The 23,027-nt window shown below is 41.6% G+C and overlaps 1 protein-coding gene across 1 annotated transcript in view; it reads left to right on the top strand.

Moving 5' to 3' along the window:
* Positions 1 to 17,078: 17,078 nt before the first annotated feature.
* The window catches only part of plcg2 (phospholipase C, gamma 2), a 203,346-nt gene continuing 197,397 nt past the window's right edge, over positions 17,079 to 23,027 (top strand). Inside the window, exon 1 of the mRNA XM_043706657.1 lies at positions 17,079 to 17,662. Coding sequence (XP_043562592.1) covers positions 17,467 to 17,662 — 196 coding nt within the window. The 5' untranslated portion in view covers positions 17,079 to 17,466. The remainder of the gene's footprint in view (positions 17,663 to 23,027) is intronic.

Below are 23,027 nucleotides of genomic sequence, written 5' to 3'. Positions count from 1 at the left end.
CACATCTTTGGACTGTGGGAGGAAACCGGAGCACCCGGAGGAAACCCACGCAGACACGGGGAGAATGTGCAAACTCCACACAGTCAGTCGCCTGAGTCGGGAATTGAACCTGGGTCTCTGGCGCTGTGAGGCAGCAGTGCTAACCACTGTGCCACCGTGCCGCCCATATGTTTGCAGTTGCAGTTTGCAGTTGCCGCCCTTATGTTTGCAGTTTCTATCGAGCCTACTTGACATCTATTTAAAATGGAAGTACACATTTTAAAGCAAGGTAGCCTTCCCTCAAAATGGTTCCAAGATCACATGAGTGATTCTGCTGTTTCTACTGAGACAAGGGGATTTCTTCAAGTCTTTCAAAGCCTCCTGGTTGGTCCTGATGGAAGAAGAGAGCCCAGTTGGGACATAGTTTCCTGATACCCACAAGAGCATCCCTACGATCATTACCTATCGACAGACAGGGCTAATCCAACATCATCATTATCATATGGATCTGGTTTCAGTATAGAAGTTCAATGACTTTTCATGAATACAATAGGATAAAATGCAATTCTCATCTCTATTTCTCTCAAAGGTAGCTCCAAACACTCTTTTCACCCTTTTCCCCTTGCCCAATGGTTCTTTAGTCAAGATTAGAGTGGTACTGGAAATGTACAGCAGGTCAGGCAACACCTGAGGAGCAGGAAAATCGATGTTTTGGGCAGGAGCCCTTCAACAGGAAGCGCTCATTCCTGACGCAGCGCTCCTTCCTGAAACATCAATTTTCCTACTCCGAGGATGCTGCCTGACCTGCTGTGCATTTCCAGCACCACTCTAATCTTGACTCTAATCTCCAGCATCTGCAGTCCTCACTTTCACCTCAATGGTTCTCTACTCTTCTTTACCATTCAGTCACTGTAATACCCTCTTATTTATTTCAAGCACACTCATTTTTCTGTTGATTTTTCCACTTCATTCAGATCAGCAGCATTTTCTCATCACATCCAAGCATTTTTGCAATCAGAATTTCCTCCCAGCACTCCTTCCTCATTTCTCACTTCACAAAGTTGGCCTTAAATTCCTCACTTCCTCGTCCTCATTCCACCCTGCTACTTCTCCAGCTTTCACAGCCACCTTCTGGAGAAACCGTATGCATTCCCAATTACCTTTGCAATACTTCTCATCCTTGCTCTGTCTTTTGGCAAAATAACACACAACATGAGAGAGGGGAGGAAGACAGGGCAGGAGTAGCCAACAATGTAGTCCTGATCTCAACAGAACCTTCACTCAGCTCAGCAAGATGCACTTTATGCTGCAAAACATTCACCTGTAAATGTCTAATCCTCAAGTTCATCCTAATATTTGTCCATTTTCTCTGTCATCTCTGTCCTTTTAAGAGAGTATATTTTCTGACTGGGGCATTTCAAAAATGGTGACTCAGTCTGAGGAGAAGGAATTAATTATTTAGGACTGAGATGATGAGAAATTTCTTCACTCAAAGGGTTGTGAATCCTAGAAGTTTTCTATCCAGAGGATACTGGATGGTTCTGAAATAGTTAATGTTGCATCCTATCTAATGATGTCACACAGTCTTCAATGGAGAATTGACACAATCTGCTCTAGATCCCAATGGGGTTGCATTTGTCTTCACTGACTCCTGATATTATAATGATAATGTCTAACTAGTCAATGTAACTCATATATTTTGCTATCATGCAATAAACTATATCTTGTTGTTAAGACAAGTGCCTCTTCCCTACAAGGGAAATCAGTGGTGTTGCAAATGGACTAATAGTTTAGAGCCCTAGGCCGATGTTCTGTGGATATGGGTTCAAGTCCCATGGTGAAATTTGGTGAAATTTAAATTCAATCAAATCTAGAATTAAAGGCTAGGCTAATCACAATCATGCAACATTTCTGGTTGTTCTTCACTTACGTCTTTTCGAGGAGGAAATCTGCCATCTTTATCTGGTCTGGCTTCCATGTCACTCCAGATCCACAACAATATGGTTGACAGTTAACTTCCTTCTAAAATAGCATAGATACCTAATCAGTTCAAGGGCAATTAGGGATGGACAAAAAGTGCCCACATCCAGTTCAAGAATAGACTAAAAGGAACTGTAAACCAAACAGGCCCTTGGACCTTAACTCCTTGGCCCAGTTACCATAGATCCAGACAGCATCTTCAGCTGCCTCATTAATGACCTCCCGACCATCATAAGGTGGAGAAGTTTGCTGATGACTGCACAATGTACAGTATCACTTACAATTCCTCAGCCACTGAACCAGTCCATACCAGAATACAGCAAGGCCTAGACAACTTCCACAGTTCAGATGCTTGGAGGCAAGTTACTTTCAACCCACACAAGCATTGGGCAATAACCATCTCCAATGAGTCTAAGAATTATGAAAGTCATGGATTTTTTTTTCCCAAACCTTTGATAGTGAACAAATCTGGTATTTTTGTGAAAATAAATTTCTTAAATTAAGCCTTTTGCTGCGTTTTACTGTAGTCAGGCCATTGAAAACTTTATAGTGCTAGCTGAAGAGGTAAACAGGACTCGCTCAGCTGCTGAAGCAGTAACTTAGCTCCCTCAGTCAGTGGAATGAGGAACTACAGAAAACAGTGAATAATATTTAAAGAGAAATAATCTGTAACCTTTTTGGAATCAATGAAGCCATATGTTATTCCTGGAATAGCGAGATCCTTCACACCCAGCATAATAATGACTTTTAAAAATTATGCCATTGATCAGCAATTTTTAACAAACTGAAAAGAATTGTCCAAATATTCTTTCAGGTTGTAAAATTGTTACTTTTTTTTAATGACCAAAGGAAAGGCTTTTGTTGTTTCCAGCTGCAGATTGCATAAGATATGGTCTTTATGAAAAGGCATGAAGAATTTTCTTGAGGAAAGACAAGTTATGAAATTTCATGTAACTTTTCAGTATAGTGCAAATTGAAGACTTAATGATTGTGAGTTAAAATTGGATGTCAGTCAACCATCTCCACTCAAACAAATCTGAACTAAAGCAATAAACGACAACGCCTCGCTCTAACTTTGTGCATTTGAGCATCATTTTCAGAATGGTTGCAATGCTAATGCCAGAAGTTCAAACAATGCCAAAGAACCACAACACATTCACAAAAGAAAAATACCGCAGATATGGAAATTTGAAATAACAGAAAATGCTGAAAATATTCAATAAGTAAGGCAGTGGCTGCAGTAAGAGAAAGGAAGTTAACATTTCATGTCATTGGCCTTTCTTCAGAACCGAGAAGATTAGAAACGAAACAGGCATTAAATACATACAGAGGGAAGGCAAGTGGGGAACAGAGAAAAGAGGAATAGTCTGTAATGGGATGGACACCAGAAGAAATGAATGACATGTGATGATAATGTGTTAAACTTCATTACAACAGGATAAGAGGCCAAGGAAAGGGAGATCAGAATGGGAATGGAACAGAGAATTAAAATGACAATCAACTCGGGGCTCAGCATCATTCTTCCTTGTGAACAAGAGGTGTTCTGCAAGGCAGTTGCCAGATCTATACTTGGCCTGCCTCATGCAGACAGGCAATATTGTGAGCAGCAAATATAGTATAGTAAATTGAAAGAAATACAAGTAAATTGCAGTTTCATCTAGGAGTTTTTAAGTGTCCTAGTTGGCAGGAAGGGAGGATTAAGGGTAAATGTTGCATTTCTTTTGTTTGCATGAGAAAAGTAATGGATATTGAAGGTGATTCTGGAATAGATTAGATCTCATGTCTCTTCAGACAAGGGGAGAGAATGATGTATTTTTTTGGAACCATCACGCTGAAGGTGGTGGAGGAATATATTGAATATGAAGACCGATGGGGTGAAAGGTGAGGACAGGGAAATTTCACCATGTCTCTTGGACAGAAGAGAAAGTGTGAGGGCAGAAGGTTATGAAAAGGAACTGACACAGTTCCCTGTCAACCATAGAGAAGAGGAATGCTTTTTTAGGAAAAGAAAGACATATTGGAAGTTCTGGAAAAGAAAAATAGCCTCTGGGAGGAATGGAATAAAGTTCTCAAAGAAAATAGGATAAGCAGAAGTTTGGTCACAGTAGCTCTGGGAATCACCTGTGGATTTATAGTGAATATTGGTCAATAACACATCCCTAGAAATGCAGGGGAAGTCAGAGACATTGAGGAAGGGAAAAATCAGAGATCAACAAAATAAAGTGGAGGAAAGGTTGGAAATTGGAAGCACAGTTACTAAATTTTATTTAATTTACCTGAAAAGAAAGGAAAGACTTAAGCTGGACCAAACAAAGTCGGCCCCCCAAAAAGGCAAATATGACTGGGACAAAAAGTCTAAAAGCTGCTCTTTTTTCATGGTGGGAGAAAGATTTTATTGTCTACTAAAATATGCAATGAATTTAGCCGTTCTATCTGCCTTGCAATTTGAGCTCAGATGTGCTGTTGACTAGAGGGTAGTGTGTCTATCTCTGGGCCAGAATTCAATTCCCACCTGCCCCAGACAAATATGTCTGAACAGCTTGATTAAAAATATCTATATTATTGATTGGATAGACATTAAAGCTGTCTCTCTTCTGCATAATTATGTGATTTAACTTAGCCTACTGCAGAATGGTTTTTACTGAAATGATGTGACATTTGTTTCCCAAAACAATTATCCCAACAGCCTGCATGCATTTTGAAATTAAATACAGATTTATGTCAAATCCTGAGCAGTCTTTGTATCGTAGAGTGAAATGTGTAATAATGCCTCCAGGATTAAGGATAGGATTCTTGGCAATGTGGAGGAACAGAGGGATCTTGGTGTGCAGGTACATAGATCCCTTAAAATGGCCACCCAAGTGACAGGGTTGTTAAGAAAGCATATGGTGTTTTGGCTTTTATTAACAGAGGGATTGAGTTTAAGAGTCGTGAAATCTTGTTGCAGCTCTATAAAACTTTGGTTAGACCAGGTATACAAGATAATGAGAGGTATAGATAGAGTCGATAGCCAGAGACTATTTCCCAGGGCAGAAATGACATACACGAGGGGTCATAGTTTTAAGCTGGTTGGAAGAAAGTATAGAGGGGATGTCAGAGGCAGGTTCTTTACACAGAGAGTGGTGAGAGCATGGAATGCGTTGCCAGCAGCAGTTGTGGAAGCAAGGTCATTGGGGACATTTAAGAAACTGCTGGACATGCATATGGTCACAGAAATTTGAGGGTTCGTACATTAGGTTTACCTTACATGAGGATCAATGGTCGGCACAACACCGTGGGCTGAAGCGCCTGTTCTGTGCTGTACTGTTCTATGTTCTATGTTCTAAACTTGACAGTATATCAATAGGACCAAGATTCAAATCAGGTTACATTGTGGATCGTGTTATGACAAAAATGTTATTGATAATTGGGATATTGCATTTTGGATTGCGGGGTCTCAAAGCAAGGGAGAACTTTAAATAGAATGACATAAACCTACCTACAGAAAAGGACCACTTGCCCCACATTTTCTGTGCTGCCGTTTATGCTCCACACTTGTATTTAAACAATAACTTTCATAAACCTCAGGAATGTTATGACCTATTCCATTGCCAATTAATTACTTCGGAATGTAATCTACTATTTTGAGAGTGGGAAAATCACAATATTATTGAGACCAGATCCAGCAACTTAAAATTTGGCATCCATCAGTCACCTAATGGGCGGCACGGTGGCACAGTGGTTAGCACTGCTGCCTCACAGCGCCTGAGACCCGGGTTCCATTCCCGCCTTAGGCAACTGACTGTGTGGAGTTTGCAAGTTCTCCCCGTGTCTGCGTGGGTTTCCTCCGGGTGCTCCGGTTTCCTCCCACAGTCCAAAGATGTGCAGGTCAGGTGAATTGGCCATGTTAAATTGCCTGTAGTGTTAGGTAAGGGGTAAATGTAGGGGTATGGGTGGGTTGCGCTTCGGCGGGTCGGTATGGACTTGTTGGGCCGAAGGGCCCGTTTCCACACTGTAATGTAATGTAATGTAGTGTAATCTAATCTAATCTAATCTAATGGCATGGTAAATCCTCCGGTCAGTCACTAATTACCAGTGAAATTGCCAAGCCTGGTTCAATTACTAGTGTAAGGGAACATGCCAGGAGCAAAAACAGGTTTACCTAAAAATAATGTACAACCTTGGTGAAGCTACAGTTCATCAAGACTAAAGATCAAGTCGCTATAATCATAGAGAATGACAACTGGCGGCGGTTTAACCTGAGGGTTACTATGCCTTACATAAATGAAACAGTGGAAGCAAAATTGTGTCATGTTATGAAGATGTGCGTGTATGTACCTTAAAGAAAGTTAAAAGCTAGTAGAACTACCTGACAGCACCAAGTGTTCTCAACAAGATGCAATGTATCATGTGGTCTAGAACATAGAACAATACAGCGCAGTACAGGCCCTTTGGCCCTCGATGTTGCGCCGATCCAAGCCCACCTAACCTATACTAACCCACTATCCTCCATAAAAACCAGATCTGGATTAGGCCAGTCAGTTTAAATTATACCCTCCCCCCCAAAAAAAAATACCAAACTCCAATCCAGTTTGAATTTAGTATATTGACAACCTAAAAAGCCAATGACACAATCCAATGTTTTGGGGTATATGACTGAGGAAAATTGAATAGTTGGAAGGAGAACTGCCTTGCCACCAGCATGCAGAGACTGCCGAAAAATAGCTTTCTCAAAGGTACCTTTATCAATCCATGACGGGTGAAGCATATTTCCAAAGAAGAAGAAAAGAAGACACAGGAAGATCCAAATAGAAGATCCGACAGTTGGCTGGTTTTGAAAACCTGAATTTTTGGGAAATCCTAATCAGGGAGGGGGGTGTTATCGGACTAGTATTATAGAAGGGGAAGGTAAAGGATAGGTTAGAGGAAGTTCTAGTTAATTATTCTCTGTTATACTTTAAGAAATAAAACTGTTAATCTTTACTTAAGTAGTTCTTGGCCACTCGAATTTTCACAGATTATAGCAAAGGATAAATTTTTTATGTGTTGATGGTTTAAATTAAGCAGGAGGGTTTACCCCATATCGTAACAGTAGGCAGAACTAAGCTAACCCTCAACCAATTAAACAGATCAGAGCTTTGCAAGTTGTGCCACTGTCTGTCATGAGCTGAAAGTTATTAAATTAAAGGATTTGAGATTCTCTAAGAAAAAAACAAACTATTATGATAAAGGAAATACATTATGTAGCAACACTTGAATTAACTGGTTAGGGAAGACCAAAGTCATAACGCTAACTTGTGTAAGACCAATCTGGATTATATGTTAGGAGGTTTGGGGGTGCGTGGTAGTTTGGTGCACCGACCACGTGCAAGGTACCAAATGGCAGAGTCCTCCTCCTACTGCCCCCTCGACCATGACCTCACTTGCCATCACCAAACCATCATCTCCCAGACTATCCATAACCTCATCACCTCTGGGGATCTCCCACTCACAGCCTCCAACCTCATTACCTGTGAACCCCGCATTGCCCCGATTCTAACTCTTACCCAAGATTTACAAACCTGACTGCCCCAGCCGACCCATTGTCTCAGCCTGCTCCTGTCTCACCGAACTTATCTGTCCCTACCTTGGCACCATCCTGTCCCTCTTAGTCCAGGAACTTCCCACCTATGTTTGGGACACTACCCAAGCCCTGCACCTCCTCCAGGACTTTCGTTTCCGTGGCTCCCAAAAATATATCTTCACCATGGACACCCAGTCCCAGTATACACCTGCCTACCACGACGAAGGCCTCCAAGCCCTCTGTTTCTTGCTCTCACACCATCCCAACCAGTACCCTTCCACTGACACTCTCATCTGCCTGGCTGAACTGGTCCATGCCCTCAACATCTTCTCCTTCCAATCCTCCCACTTCATCCGAACCAAAGGGGTAGCCATGGGCATCCGCGTTTGTCCCAGCTATGCTTGCATCTTCATTGGGTACATGGACCAGTCCATCTTCCATAGCTACACCGCCACCATTCCCCACCTTTTCTTCCCAACATCGATGTCTGTATCGGTGCTACCTTATGCTCGCACAATGAGGTTGAACAGTTCATTTATGTCACCAACACCTTCCACCCTGACATCAAATTCTCCTGGACCATCACAGACACCTCCCTCCACTTCCTGCACCTCTCCTTCTCTGGCAACCGAATAACCATGAACATCCATTACAAACCCACCGACTCCCACAGCTACCTGGATTACACCTCCTCCCACCCTGCCTCCTGTAAAAATGCCATCCCTTATTCCCAATTCCTCTGCCTCTGCCACATCTGTTTCCAGGATGACTAATTCCACCACTGAACATCCCAGATGGCCTCCTTCTTCAAAGACCACAATTTCCCCTCCCACATAGTCGACGATGCCCTCCAGCGTATCTCCTCCATTTCCTGCACCTCCGCCCTTGAACCCCACCCCTCAATCGCAAAAAAGACAGACACCCTGGTCCTCATCTTCCACCCCACCAGCCTTCAGATACATTGCATCATCGTCTGCCACTTCCGCCACCTACAAACAAACCCTACCCCTATCTGCATTTTGGAGAGACATTCCCTCCACGATTCCCTTGTCAGGTCCATGATTCCCACAAAACCCCCTCACCTCCACCCAAAACCCAACACCTCCCCCCTTGCTTCCGTTCAAGGCCCCAAGGGATCCTTCCACATCTGACAGAAATTTACCTGTATCCGTTGTACCCTATGTGATCTCCTCTACATTGGGGAGACAGGGATGCCAACTTGCGGATCTTTTCAGAGGAGATTTTTGGGACACTCGCATCAACCAACCCCACCACCACGTCGCTGAACACTTTAACTACCTGTCCCACTCCACCAAGGACATGCAGGTCCTGGGCCTCCTCCATCCCAAACCCTAACCAGCCAACGCCTTGAAAGAAGAACGCCTCATCTTCCGCCTTGAGATCCCGCAAACACATGGGCTCAATGTGGATTTCACCAGTTTCCTCATTTCCCCTCCCCCCACCTGGTCCCAGTCCCAAGTCTTTAACTAGACACTGCCCTCTTGACCTGTCCATCTTCCTTTCCACCTATCCAATCCACTCTCCTCTTTGACCTATCACCATTGCACCCCCCACCCCCCCAACTACCTTCATTGGCCTACCAAATTCCCAGCTACGTTCTCCCAAGCCCCACCAATTTCCCACTTATCTCTCAGCCCCCCAGCCCACAAGCCCCTTTCCTGATGAAGGGCTCTTGCCCAAATCATCAATTCTCCTCCTCCTCGGATGCTGCCGGACCTGCTGTGCTTTTCCAGCGCCACACTCTCGACTCTGTCCTCCTGTGTGCTGGATGTCAGCTTGTTGAAGTCTTTCAAGCATGAGTTGAAGCGCTCATCATGTCACTGCGGGATTCACATTAGCCCAGATATTCCAAAGATCAGAATGTCATCGGAGCAGCAAAAACTGGCAATGTGCACCAGCACCACGAGGAAACTCTGAGGCAGCAGACGCCACAAGAATTTTCCAGGATATTGAAACCCCTGGTAGGCAATTCCGCGACATTTGGAACCCCCTGAAAAAAAAAGCCTTGAAGGTAGAGACTTAAGGGTTACTATGGAAATGGCAGGGATTAAGTACCCAACTAATTCCTGGGTAACCATTAAACTAACCATCCCAACTGCACCTCCCTGACCCATTACACCCCCACTGACACCCCCAAGCCCAACCTAAGCATTCATTACCTGGAATCCTACCCACTTGGCACCCTATCTAAATCATTCACCCCACACCCTATACCCACTTCACTCACCTGACACCCTAATCCCTCAAATAATTGCCACCCTAAACCTACAAAAACCTTATATACTTACCTTCTCTCAGAAGCCAACAAAGGTGGCTGGCTGCACTGTTAGAATTTAAATCACAGAATATGGCAACTGCTACTGCAAAAGAGGGACATGTTTCAACAAAAGACCTTCTTTACTTTTGGATTCGCAGATTTGAGACAAGTTCGTAACAGGAGGCTCTCTATCCAGGAATCTCCTGCACAAAAGATACCTAAAGTTAAGTCAGTAGCTTTCAATCTGATTAGTATTGGAAATAGAGGCTCTGATCCCGATTGGAATATCTGAGCCAAGATACACAAAACAGCATAAGACAGGCTGGTTAGACCAGAATGCCTTTATCAGTCTCACATTGTTCATTTATGTCAGATGGGAGATGGGGGACATCCTGAGTAAAAATGCTCAACAAAGGCAGAATCATCGGTGCCAAGTGGATGATTTGATTTGATTTGAATTACCGAGATACAGTGAAAAGTATTGATTTGCGTGCTATTCAGCCAAATCACACCTTACATAAGTATATCGGGGTAATCGAACAGAATATAGCGTTACAGCTACAGAGATGGTGCAGAGAAAGATCTACCTTAATATGAAAGGTTCATGCATAAGTCTGATAACAATAGGGAAGGGATCAATATCAAGCTCTTCCTAATCCACTCAGCCTGGTAGAAACTCAATTGGGCCAAGTTACATCACATGACAACATTGGATACAGCAACGATTATGGGCCCACACAGCAATCCTGCTATTGTGCCAACAACTTAAATTCCATAAGTCGTCATGTGTTCAGCCAAGCTATTCCAGTACAGATACAATAGCGGCATCCTTTTATTCAAATTCCTGACCACTTCCTGCTTCATCTCTATATGCTCAATCATGAATGAGGTGATGGACATAGGTACCTACTAATTCACTGTTACTCACTGAGGCTCAGTATGTTTCTACCAGGCAAATCAACTACATTCCTCAAAACTGCTTCAGTTCAAAGATGGTCCAAATTCATGGACTCCCGAGGTAAGACAAGTGATGTGATGCTGGATCGGAATTCCAAAGTGCAATGGACATTTTTAAAATGTTTAATTCCAAAAGGCAGCTTGAGAAGATGACTGTTACAGACCAAAAGACTGAAGATGTAAAATCAGCTGTCTAGGAAAGTCCTGCTTTTAACCATGGGTTGTCACAGCCATAGAGTGTCAGGGAAACTTCAAACAGAAGTGCACTTCGCCAAGGTGAGACAGAAACTTGTCCTTTTGGAGCATCGTTCCATCTCCATTGTGGGTAAAAATCTGATCATCAGGTGTGAGGTACTCTCTGTTGTATGTTGCGCAGGTCTGGCCCATTCCCCAAATCTACGCCATTGCATTCACCCAAACCATCTCTTACTTCATCTGTCGGTCTAAGATGGACCATGTCCAAAGGGACACCATGTACTCTGGATAAGAAGAACATACCCAACACCACCCTCATCCTAATGGTCACCTTTGTGTTAGCTACATCAAAGCTGGGCATGCACTCTCAGTACACAAATACCAAGTGTTGCTGCATACTGAGGTTCTACCTGTCCCTGGTGGTGCAAGGGATGGGGATGACCTCGTTGAAATGGTACACTTCAAGTAGTTGGACCATTCTATATCACCTGTCCTTCATGGAGAAATTTGCAAAGAGAAAGACCTTTGACCACAAATCGATCAGGAAGTGGTCAACACATAGCATCCTTGCAGGAAAAGAAGAGGATGAATCCTTTTGGGTTGTTCCCTGAGCAGACTGTCAAAGTCATTTGGCAGAATACCTCATCACCAGAACTTTCCAACAAGCACCAAGACATCACTTGGCTGGTGGTAGGAAGGACAGTACCTGTGAGATCATTCATGTATGCCCAGTCGGTCTGCGCCACCACATGCTGTCCTCAAAGTGGCTGCTGGGTGGGTAGAGACTGTGTTATGGACTAGGCCAGACCACTCAAAATATTCTGAAGCAGACAGCCCAGACCATAACTTTGCAATTTGTTTTGGTAAGTCTATAGTGAAAATTGCCTGTAGTAAGTTAGCTAGGTTGACTACTAGATTTTAAAATAGACAAAAATTTATTCACAAAATTACATAATGAAACGCAAAGAACACAATAAAGAATCCCTACCGAACTCAGTCTATCCAAACTAGACTTAATTATGCTGTTCTGAATATACACAACAGTCCCAATAAGCAAAACCCCTTAGAAATCAGTATAAATGAATAGAACAGATGCTTACAGGTTGAAGTTAGAAGGGTGTGAGAGAGAGAGAGAGTTTGTTTCCACACAGCTCACTGTTGAACTCCCAACCAGTTCTGGACTGAACGAAACTGCTCAGCTAGAGAGCTGACCACTCCCCTTTTATTATACAGGTCACTTCTAAAGCAGGACCACTTTGGCCTGAAGTCTCATCTGTTTACATATAAACAAAAGGCCTCTCAAAATCCTTTTCACCTCTGTACCAAACCAGTCTGATCAGAGCCCGGCCTGGTTTATTACCCCTCTGAAAAACATCAAGGACAGAGTGTCCTTCAGCCAAGGAACAGCTTTTAGAAAAAGAAGCGACTAGCTTTGTGACAACTGTCACACATCTTCTTTTGCAATGGACCTTTGCAGAGGAAGTTTGGAGAAAGATGCTGTGGTTCTTGTCAAGGTTCATCCTGAGTAGCTCTATAATGCAGGACTCTGTGCTCCATGTCTGTTCCACAAGAGACACACTGAGATAAATATTGACTGCACCTGGAGGGCCATCAACTTAGTGAAAGATGCCCTTTTGGTCTGCCTCAAACTTGTTGGTCTTACAGAATGTCATGGAAATTAAACTGACTCGACTCAGATGCTAGCAAGAGCAAAGAAAAAGGTTTATTAAAAACTGCATGCAAGGCCAATCCACTTGGCAGAAATGCCTCGTGTAAGGGCTTTGAACCAGATTCACATATTCTTCTTATACCATTCTTATCACCCGCTCAAGGACAAGGGCTGGGAACATTCGAGTCCTTGTTTTTTCCATTCCCTTGCTGTGGACATAACTATCTTTATGTTTTCCTTAGCTCAAATCTGAAACTGACTGCTCAGAAGGCCAGTTTGAATGTTTACAAAGTTCCGCAGAGATAAGCTGTCCCTCGACTGCAGACTTCAGCAAAGTTGCAAAATGTCAGAAGAGTTTTACATTTAGTAAAGCATTCTCTTTCAGATTTCATAGTAAATGGATTTCAGAGTAAATGTTAATTTTGTTAATTTTCCATTACACAGAACAACGAGCTGACGTCAACTGAGTGTTGCAAATTGGCACATTCTAAGGTCCAGGAATATGTGCTGAGGGATGCACTAAACCTTGGGGGAGCTGCTGCCAGGGCATATGGGGGGAAGACCAATGTCTGAGATCTTTCTGCTGAAGTTAAATGGAGTTAAATCTTCATGCCTCAAATGCAGATAAATATAATCTTGTACAAATAAGAAATGCCTTTGGTTTGTTTGCTGGATAGAGTCAAGCTCCAGTGTTTATTTCTCCATATACTACGATACTATATTATTTTATCCATATACTACTGTCAAACTGTTTCAATGACTATGTGTATATAAAGATATTTTTATGAATAAAGCATATTTCTGAAATTAAAAATAGCTTGAACTCAGAAATGGTAAGAGTCTTATCACTGAGTCAAGTTGACATGCAACTGACGTAGCTTGGAATTCCCCATTGATGAGTATCATAGGAGTCATCCATCCAATTCTCAAATCTAGCATTACAACAAAGTCCTTTAGTCAATATCAAATTCATATCTTGTACTGCTGTTTCCTCTTGAGTTTGAAATTCTCTTCCCAGAACATAATGCAGGCCGGGTCTTTAAATTTACCGCAATACTGAGTAAGTTAGATTTTTGATAGACAAGCAAGTCAAGCATTACAGGGTGCAGTCACAAATGTGAAGCTGAGACCACAACTATATCAGTCATGATCTTATTGAGTGGTAGAACAGGCTTGAATTGCTAAATTGCTGACTCCTACTCGTATGACCTTGGAGTGCAGGTTCATAGCTCTTTGAAAGTGGAGTCGCAGGTAGATAGGATAGTGAAGAAGGTGTTTGGTATGTTTTCTTTTATTGGTCAGAGTATTGAGTACAGGAGTTGGGAGGTCATGCTGCGGCTGTACAGGACATTGGTTAGGCCACTGTTCGAATGTTGCGTGCAATTCTGGTCTCCTTCCTATCGGAAAGATGTTGTGAAACTTGAAAGGGTACCTAAGGGGCAACCTTTTCACGCAGAGGGTGGTAAGAGGCATTTGGATGGGTATATGAATAGGAAGGGTTTGGAGGGCCGGGTGCTGGCAGGTGGGACTAGATTGGATTGGGTTATCTGGTCGGCATGGACGGGTTGGACGGAAGGGTCTGTTTCCATGCTGTACATCTCTATGACTCTATGTTCTTATGATGGTGGTGGTACTTTAGCTACAATTCAATTGAAATTGACATTACTAGTACATAAGATTGTAAACTTTTCAGAGCAATTTGTGTCCAGGGCAACTTGAGCTTCTGTAGTCTTTTCAGCTTTAGTTTTAGAAGTATTGTGTCTGAAACAGACTTTATTCAGAAAGCTGAAACATGGCCCTGGGTGAAATTATCCACAACTTAGGAATTTCCACAATTTGTACCAGTTTGTAGGCTTGTGCGAAGACTTTAATAATTAAGCTTGTGCTTCTGGGTGAAAAGAAACTGAAAGGAATATTCTAAAAACCTTTAAATATGCTTTTCCTTTTAAATTAGTAAGAAAATGACTAACTAACCAATGTAAGTAGAAAATGATTTCTTATCTTCAATAAGTAAAATGTCAGTTATTTAAAATTAGATTACTGTTACATTTCAATGGTTTGGCTTTGAGATAACATTCTTTGCGGGGACTAAGATACTTTTCCTCTTGAACATCTTCAGCATGATGTTTTGCTTTCACAGGAGACAGCTTAATATGCTATCTCACCTTTCATATGCCCTACAGGCAACCCAGAAAAGCTTCCCAAAAATGAATGCATGCTCCCAAGAAAAATAGGACACAGATGGCTACAGGAAATGTCTAAACAGTGTCAGGAGATCTAAAAGAGAACACCTCTTACCAGAGGAAGTTGCAATGTGCTACTGGGGCAAATTATTCATACTAGGGCACTACCTATCTTTTATTGAAATTCAAGAACATTTTGTTAAAAAATATGCCCAGATCTTGAGCACAAAATCTAGGCTTACATTCTGGTACAGTACTGAGAGATTGCTGTTTTGTTGGATTTTTAGTTTTTTTCAATGAGAAGTTAAACTAACAAGCTATGTGGCCTCTCCGATGTGTGTATAAGATTTCATAGTACTATATCAAAGAGCTGACGAGTTATCTTTTAAACCTTGGCCAATATTTAATCTTCAATGAACATCACAATAACCAGTTAGCTGGTCAGTATCACACTGCAGCTTGTGGAAGTGACTATTGTCTGCACATTTGTTTCTGACGTGTATTTTTTTAAAGTATTTCATTGGCCTTGAGGAGTTTTGGAACATGATAAGGCCATGAAAGGTGTAATGTGTATGTCTTTAAGGGGATATGTAACAGTAAATGCCAATTGCCCTGTTACACAGTAGATTTCTCTAGCAGTTAAGTATTGTTCAAGTTGTGCATTTGCTAACCGTTAATCTAGCTTCCACTCATCTTTGGAAACCTATCAACTCCAAAGTCTGGCTGTCCTGTAGTGTAGTGTATGTTTCGAAGGATACACCTCAAACTTGTTTTCCAAACCTCAATACTCATCATCCCTTAACCACAGCTTTTGTTTTCTTATCTATTTCCCCATACAGTACTATCTACTGAAATATTCCCTCAGACATACAATTGCAGAACAATAGCTTTGATTAGCTATTTCAGCACATTGTCATTTAAAGACTATAATCACAATGCTTGATAAAAGTTATGATTTTATGCTACCAGATTATTCTCTGTAAACTAAGTACATGCAGCAAAGCAAAGCCATACTAGACTAGCAAACACCATCAAATTTGTTTCAAGTTTGCTGCAAGAATTCTCCTGCTAACTTGCTTAACCCTTTTATCCATTAAAGAACTACATTTTCAACCAGTTTCTAGATATCTAAAATTATCATTTGTCATTGTTTATTGGGCTATCCTCGCTGTCCAGTTTACCTGTCTATCCTGATACTGCAGAAGTCTAACATGTTCTCTGTATTTTGGTATTTACGATGAGAAGGAAGTACTTTACAGGTATATGAGAGGAATTGAGCACTTGTGTTCATCCTTTGAATTAACGTTAAATACTTTGAAATGAAGTGGCAAATGAAAAAATACGTTCAGAACGCAAAAGTCGTTAACCTTCAGAAACTGGGCAGATTCGTTGCAGGTGGAAGGGAATAGCAGTAAGGGGCAGCAATAGTTCAATGCATCTGGATTAGTGACAGTGAGGAGTCATAGATGCTTAGCTTAAACCGCAGGAAACTTTAGAAGCACAGTAAAGCTAAGCATGAACTTCCTAATAACCCAGTTGGACGCGAACTCCAATCCCAACCCACTAACTGCCGGCAAGGAAGATACAGCAGCAAGCCCTTAGTGACATTGATGCATAGATCTGCGCATATTCAGTGAAAGAAAAGTTATAATAATGTGCACAGCTGTCGAGATAACGACTCTAATTGGATCAGAACAAAGCTTTATTCAAAAGGAAATGTCTTCCTATTTTTAATACAGAAAGAGGAAGAGAGAAAGAATGAGAGTTAAAGAGAGTGAAAAAAATCGCGCAGATACAACAGACACAATAGGGAGAAGCCAAGAGGGGAAAATCGAATAGAGGGATTTGACAAATCAGAGAAAAGCAACCGGTTCTATTAATATGTCGTGACGCTGGGTAGTATCTATAACAGATACTGTCAAATATTTTGATCCCAACATTGTAACCGAAAATGTAAGGAAGACCAATGAATGAACTAAAACATTTATATCAATCCAGCTATTTGGGCTGCAAACGTTACTTTAGTGTTATTTTCCAGATTATTTTTATATATTTTGTTGTAATGGTCCATTTAAGACCTGTCTGCTTTTCAATACTTACACGTAACACATTAAGACTCAAAAGTGAATAGTGACGTTAGCACCTTTGTTTCAGTCTGAAGATGGGTTTCTGAGTTTGCAATAAAAGGGACTGTTCGTGTCTGCGCCAGATGGCGCTGTGTAAATGAAATAGACACAAATCGGACTTCCTTCCAAGTGTAACTAACGTACCTTTGGGCAGCTTTGCAGTTTTGCATAGATCGCATCAACGGCGTTTCCGGACCAAGTTTTTTTTTCAAAGAAAATTTAGCCAACTTCCTCATGCAGATAAATTGCGGAACATGCAAGATGTTTGTTTTGTAGTCATGAAAAACCAACTACTTGTGGCTGTGTTCGTGTGTTCGAAGCGATCCTAAAGAAAAAAAAGTCATTGCAACGTTCCTTGGCCCCAGCTAAAGGTTCCAGATGAGTGAATTTGCCTGAAAGTAATTTGCACAGCGCTCTGCTGTGTGTGTGTTTGCGACGAGTAAGCTGGACACCGATCCAATTTCCTTTCATCGTTCCGAGTTGTTGAAAAACTAAAAGGAGTTCTGGGGTTGGGGAGGGTGGTAAGGGGAGGGTGGAAGGGGCTGAGAGAGGCGAAGATGTCCTGGAATAAAGATGATTTGGATTCTATGTCGGAGCCGGAGAAGAGTCAGCTGAAAAGGACCTTGGAGTTGGGCGCCGTGATGACAGTATTCAGCCTGAAGAAGTCCCAACCCGAGAGGAGAACACTGCAGGTGATCATGGAGACTCAGCAACTGTCCTGGAACAGGACAGCAGACAAGATCGAGGGAGTCCGTGAGTATCTATCTCTCTGATGCAGACTTCAGTGTGGCTGTACTGAGTGTTGCTGCGCTCCTGCTGAGCTAACCATTTTAAGGCTAGATTTCAAAAGGCTTTGAACCACTGATCATCATTCTGCAGTCTGAATTAATTACAGAAAGGTAAAATGCAAATAACTCATTAAATCCTTGCCACTTAGCCACCATCCTTAAATTTACTTCTTTCTTGAGATACACCTTTCATTGAGACTAAGGGGAAACATTTCCAATGCAACCCCCTTCTGAGAAGTTGAATTAGCTAGTTCAGACATTATGTTTTTCATTGACCACCTGTCTGTAGGAGCAATTCATCCTTGCATGAGTATCAAGCTTTGACAAAGATGTGCATGTTAGGGTGAATTGGCCATGCTAGATGGCCCACAGTGTCCACAGATGTGCAGGCTAGGTGGATTGGCCATGGGAAATTCAGGATAGTGTCTGGGTGGGATGTTCTTCAGAGGATCAGTGTGGACTTGATGGGCCGAAAAGCCTGCTTCCACACTGTAGGGATTCTAGGATTCTATGAATTGCAGAGGCGGGAACTAGAATATTCAAGCCTTGGACCCTGCAAAGCCTGTATATCCACACCTGAAAGGCTGCTTGGACAATAGGGAATAGAGAAATAAAATGAAGGTGGGCATATTAAACCACCTCTCCATCCTCCTTCCCCAATAGTTGAGTAAGGCAATCTTTTCCTGTAGTTACTTCTTATTTAAACCCAGGGATAGCAGTAAATTTGAGGGCATAGGTTTAGGGTGAGAGAGGAAAGATATAAAAGAGACCTAAGGGGCAACTTTTCATACAGAGGGTGGTACGTGTATGGAATGAGCTGCCAGAGGATGTGGTGGAGGCTGGTACAATTGCAACATTTAAGAGGCATTTGGATGAGTACATGAATAGGAAGGGTTTGGAGGGATATGGGCTGGGTGCTGGCAGGTGGGACTAGATTGGGTTGGGATATCTGGTCGGCATGGACAGGTTGGATCAAAGGGTCTGTTTCCATGTTGTACATCTCGATGGCTCTATGACTAAATAAGTAATTTTGGCACTAACTTTGGTAGAAATAAAATGAACCAATTAGAGGATACCAATATAAAGTGGATCTGAATGACAGAAATTAAGAATCTGGTTTACATAACAAATGGGAATTCTAAGCAAAACCCACATGTATTATATATGTATATATAATGTGAGTATGTGAACTTTAAAGAAAATGATAGGACTGCTGTGGCCTATTCCCTGCCACTCCCTCACTGTGTGGGTGAAGTTCAGGTCATTTTACGTGTGCAGGAAGTGTCTCCAGTTGGTTAAACACAAGCTCAAGGTTTCTAACCAAGACGCTGGAGTCGCTGCATCGTGTATGGGAGATGAGAAATTCCTGGATTGCATGTTCTGGGAGATCCAACTGTCACACCCCTCTTCAGAAACGGAGAAAAGGATAAATTCAACAACTGCAGACCAGCCAGCCTAACACTGGTGATGGGGAAACATTTCAATGTATTGGTTGGGATTTTATATGAACAACCTGAGCCACTGGGTTGGGGAATGTAGGGTGGGATTGTTAGAGAGAGGGTCACCAGGAGTTTGTAGGAGGCCTGGTGGACATACGGATAACTGCTCTTAACCATCCATTAATGGGGCTAATTGACATCTCTGCCATCACAGCAGGATTCCTGCATCTGGTTCTTCCTACTAACCTAATCACTAGACGTTTTCTGATACTTGCAATTTGATTACAATGCTTCTGCCAAATTTTCCTGCCTCTCCGCCACTATCACGTCCACTTGTGTTAAATTCTGTTCAGTGACTTGAATTTTACAGTCATCAGTACAGCAACAGCAGTGCTGACTTCGAAGAAAGTTCCCTATAAAGATCTAGCAATCCTTGTGCTTCAGATTTCTCATATTCTGATGGCATTTTGTATATGACGCCAAGTCTAGAGATCTCCAGGCGTACACCAGCAGTGATGTCAGCCAGTCGGATAGACAGCCAATTACATTGAAGTAATCTCACAGGTAGCAGACCAGTAAGGTAAAATCACATGTCAAGGCCTTAGAGAGGGTACATGGAAAATTCATTCAGATTATACCAGAGATGAAAGACTTCAGTTATGTGGAAAGACTAGAGAACCAAGGATTATTTTTCTTTCCTTTATGCGTGAAATTATTATGAATGCGCAGCATGAAAGGGTGAAGGAAGAAAGTTCAGTACTAACTTTCAAAATGGAATTCTTGAAGTAGAGACATTTGCAAGCTTACAATAAAAGGACATGTTAGAGAGAGAGAGACTCTAGCTGATACTGATCTGTCGCTCAGTCATGTGAAGGGTTGGGTTAAGCCTCATAACCAGCAACTATTTTTCTTCAAGACCCTTGCATTGTGTTTCAGGTTTAGGCGGTATGATGAATAAATTTGGTCAATAACATCAAACTTCGCTTTACAAGATGGCTTGCATGCCATACGTGCTGTCCTGCATAAAGCATTTTGCTCTGAGGCAACATGTTCTCTCATGCACCTAATGAAGCAATTATTGGAGGTTAGATTTCAGCACTTATTCAGGGTTTGAATGAACCTTTATTGGAGATAGGCATGTAGCTGTTACTGAAACTCAGCACCTTTAACTAGTGGAGTCTTCATTTGATAGGGGACAATGTGTTTTTATACTGGGGTGATTAAGATGGGTGACAATACATTAATATATTTTTATGATCTGGTGTACTGCTATACTATTGTCATTCAGGAAGAAGTTTAGGTGAAAAAAAAGATAATTTTATTTACACATAGCTCTATAGTCTGTCCCAGGATATTTCAAAGCACTTTGCAGGCAATTAGTTGCTTTTAAAGTATAGTCATAGTTGTGCAGAAAAAACATAAAAGCCGACTTGTGAACAGGAAGCGTGAGGGATTTTATCTGTTAACCTGATTTGGTTGAGGGATAAATGTTAGCCACAAAAATAGGAGAACTTCCCTGATCTTTTTTGCATAGCTACATGTGATCTTTTATATCCACCCTAGCAGTCAAATTGGCCTTTGGTTTACTTACCTGAGTGTCTTATCATCTGACAGTGTAGCATGATTTGTTCATGGTATGGTATTAGTATGGCCAGAATAGAATTAGTGCTCAAATCCTGAAATGGGCCAAAAGCCATGAATTTTGACTCAGAGGCACAAGGACCTTTGATTGAGTCAAGCTAACATTTTCATCTTTATGAGATTGAAATTAATTTCTATTTCACCTTGATCATAATTTCTGCAACAATTCACATTTACTTATTCTGATGCATTTAAGAAGATTTGAGAATGTTGTAACCATTAAGTAGGGCCTAACAAATATTGTACAACTGTCTGGGTGCATGAACAGATCATTCAAAACACAATGTGCAATGGTAAGATGGATCACACATTTTGTTGAATACTGTGTAGTAAGTGTACACAAAGGAAAATGTTGCTGTGCATTTTGATTCAAATATTACTGGGGGAATTATATATTGTGTGAGCTTTCCCTGTTTTGTCACTGCATATGCTGTGCTAGTTATAGTGGTACCCAAATTCCAAGAAAACCCAAGTCTCTTTAGGGTTAAAAAATATTGCATTACAAAATATGTACATAGTTTCACGATTTGGGCTCTGGATACTTCCTCAAGTACAGTGCAGACATGACTTTAAAAACTACATAAACAACCTTAGGGATAGAAGACAATAATTCACATTTGATTGAAATATGCTCATACTTATTTACTGTTCTGCAGACATTCGGTATAATTTGAGTATAGTTTTGACAATCTCATGCAATAATGTTTTAAAAAAGTAATGTTCTGTTTCTCAATTTGGAAGTTGTGATTTCTCATTTCTTTCTTTTGCCCTTTACCATATGCATGTTGCTTTTAATTCAAAGGAAGACAGGCAACTGAACAAATGCCTGCAAGTTGTTTCTTGCTTGTCAACAGGTTGGGTGAGTGCGTTGTTTCTCTGTGGAGAAGGACTTGCTTTCGTTTATCATCTCACTGTTAATATTCGCTGAGAGGTCAGGCCTTTAGATATCAACATGAATAACAGCATGGGTTATCCATAGACACCAACACATCACACCAATGTTGGCTTCCAGTGGCCTGAAAGCTGCTGATAAAATATTTTGACAAGACATTTTGTGGAAGGCTCCAAACATCAGTTTTATGATATGTACAGTTCATTGTTTAACACGTGTAAGAATTGTACTTTTATGAGTGAATTGTTGCTATCCATCCTTTTACCTGTCATTCTCATCAGATTTGAGTTTTTTGAGAGTTCAACAAATTATTGCATGAGTGAAGCATGAATTGAGAATTCTCTGACCAAAACATGCGATGGATGCTTGTAGGGATCCGATATAACATGGGGTATGGCAAGGTGTGTGGCAGAATCAGATGAGAAGTCTGGTGAGGCTTGTCTTGATGTTGGGAGCGTCTTGCTCCAACTTTAATGGATTTGACAAGCAGTGAGGTGAGTTTCAAGCTAGACATTGGTGAGTTGCCTATTAACCGGTATGTTAATGGCTTGTTAAATTATTCATTAATGATAACTCATCTCATTAGTATTTAGCTTCCTATCTTAACATACCAGACAAACTATGTCAAGAATTCTCGTCATGGAAATCAGTTTGAGTATCTTGTAACTTTAGCTAGCTGCTGGTTCCAAAGGATCTCCATGCCGCTTAGGGCCAACATCAGCATGGGCACCAACCACATGCACCACTTGTCAACGGACAGTGGCACTGATATTTCTTATGCATCAGTTGCACTTGCAGGCTGCTCAGGAAGCACAGGGCTCACCAGCAAGTGGCATACACATGATGCTGCAGCAAAGACACTTAGCTCACATGGATGGGGACCCACCTCATTGATTGGACCAAGGTGAGTCTCATGGCTGCTTGCTTGCTCACTTAGTGCTTACTGCTTGCTTGCAGCATCCATGCCTTGCTTCGTTGTCCCTGTTAGCACAGTCACATGAGCAGACAATTTGCTGATCAGTAATCCTGTGTCAAGGTGTTGTACATTTTTGCTGTACCGTATCATGTTACGTCAATTTCACATGTGCACTCTGTGTCAATGGTTTACACTATGGACACATTGTATGTGCAGCAAAAAAAAAGCCATGTGTCTTAGGAGTGTAATTCATCCTGAAAGCTACGGAGGTACCCGTCAGTCAGGCAATGAAGCATCTTTACCTAAACTTATGAGGGAAAATTGTTTTTTGCACAAAATGCATTATAGTGGAAAGGCAATCACATGACTTCAAAACTAAATTGACAACACTCAAAATAAGATGTCACTTTCCTCAGCAATAGCTTAAAACCAATTTCAAGCA

The sequence above is a fragment of the Chiloscyllium plagiosum genome, chromosome 17 (genome assembly GCF_004010195.1).
Source record: "Chiloscyllium plagiosum isolate BGI_BamShark_2017 chromosome 17, ASM401019v2, whole genome shotgun sequence".
Lineage (NCBI taxonomy): Eukaryota > Metazoa > Chordata > Chondrichthyes > Orectolobiformes > Hemiscylliidae > Chiloscyllium > Chiloscyllium plagiosum.
Note: the sequence above shows the minus strand (reverse complement) of the source record. Positions and strands in the feature narration are given on the sequence as shown.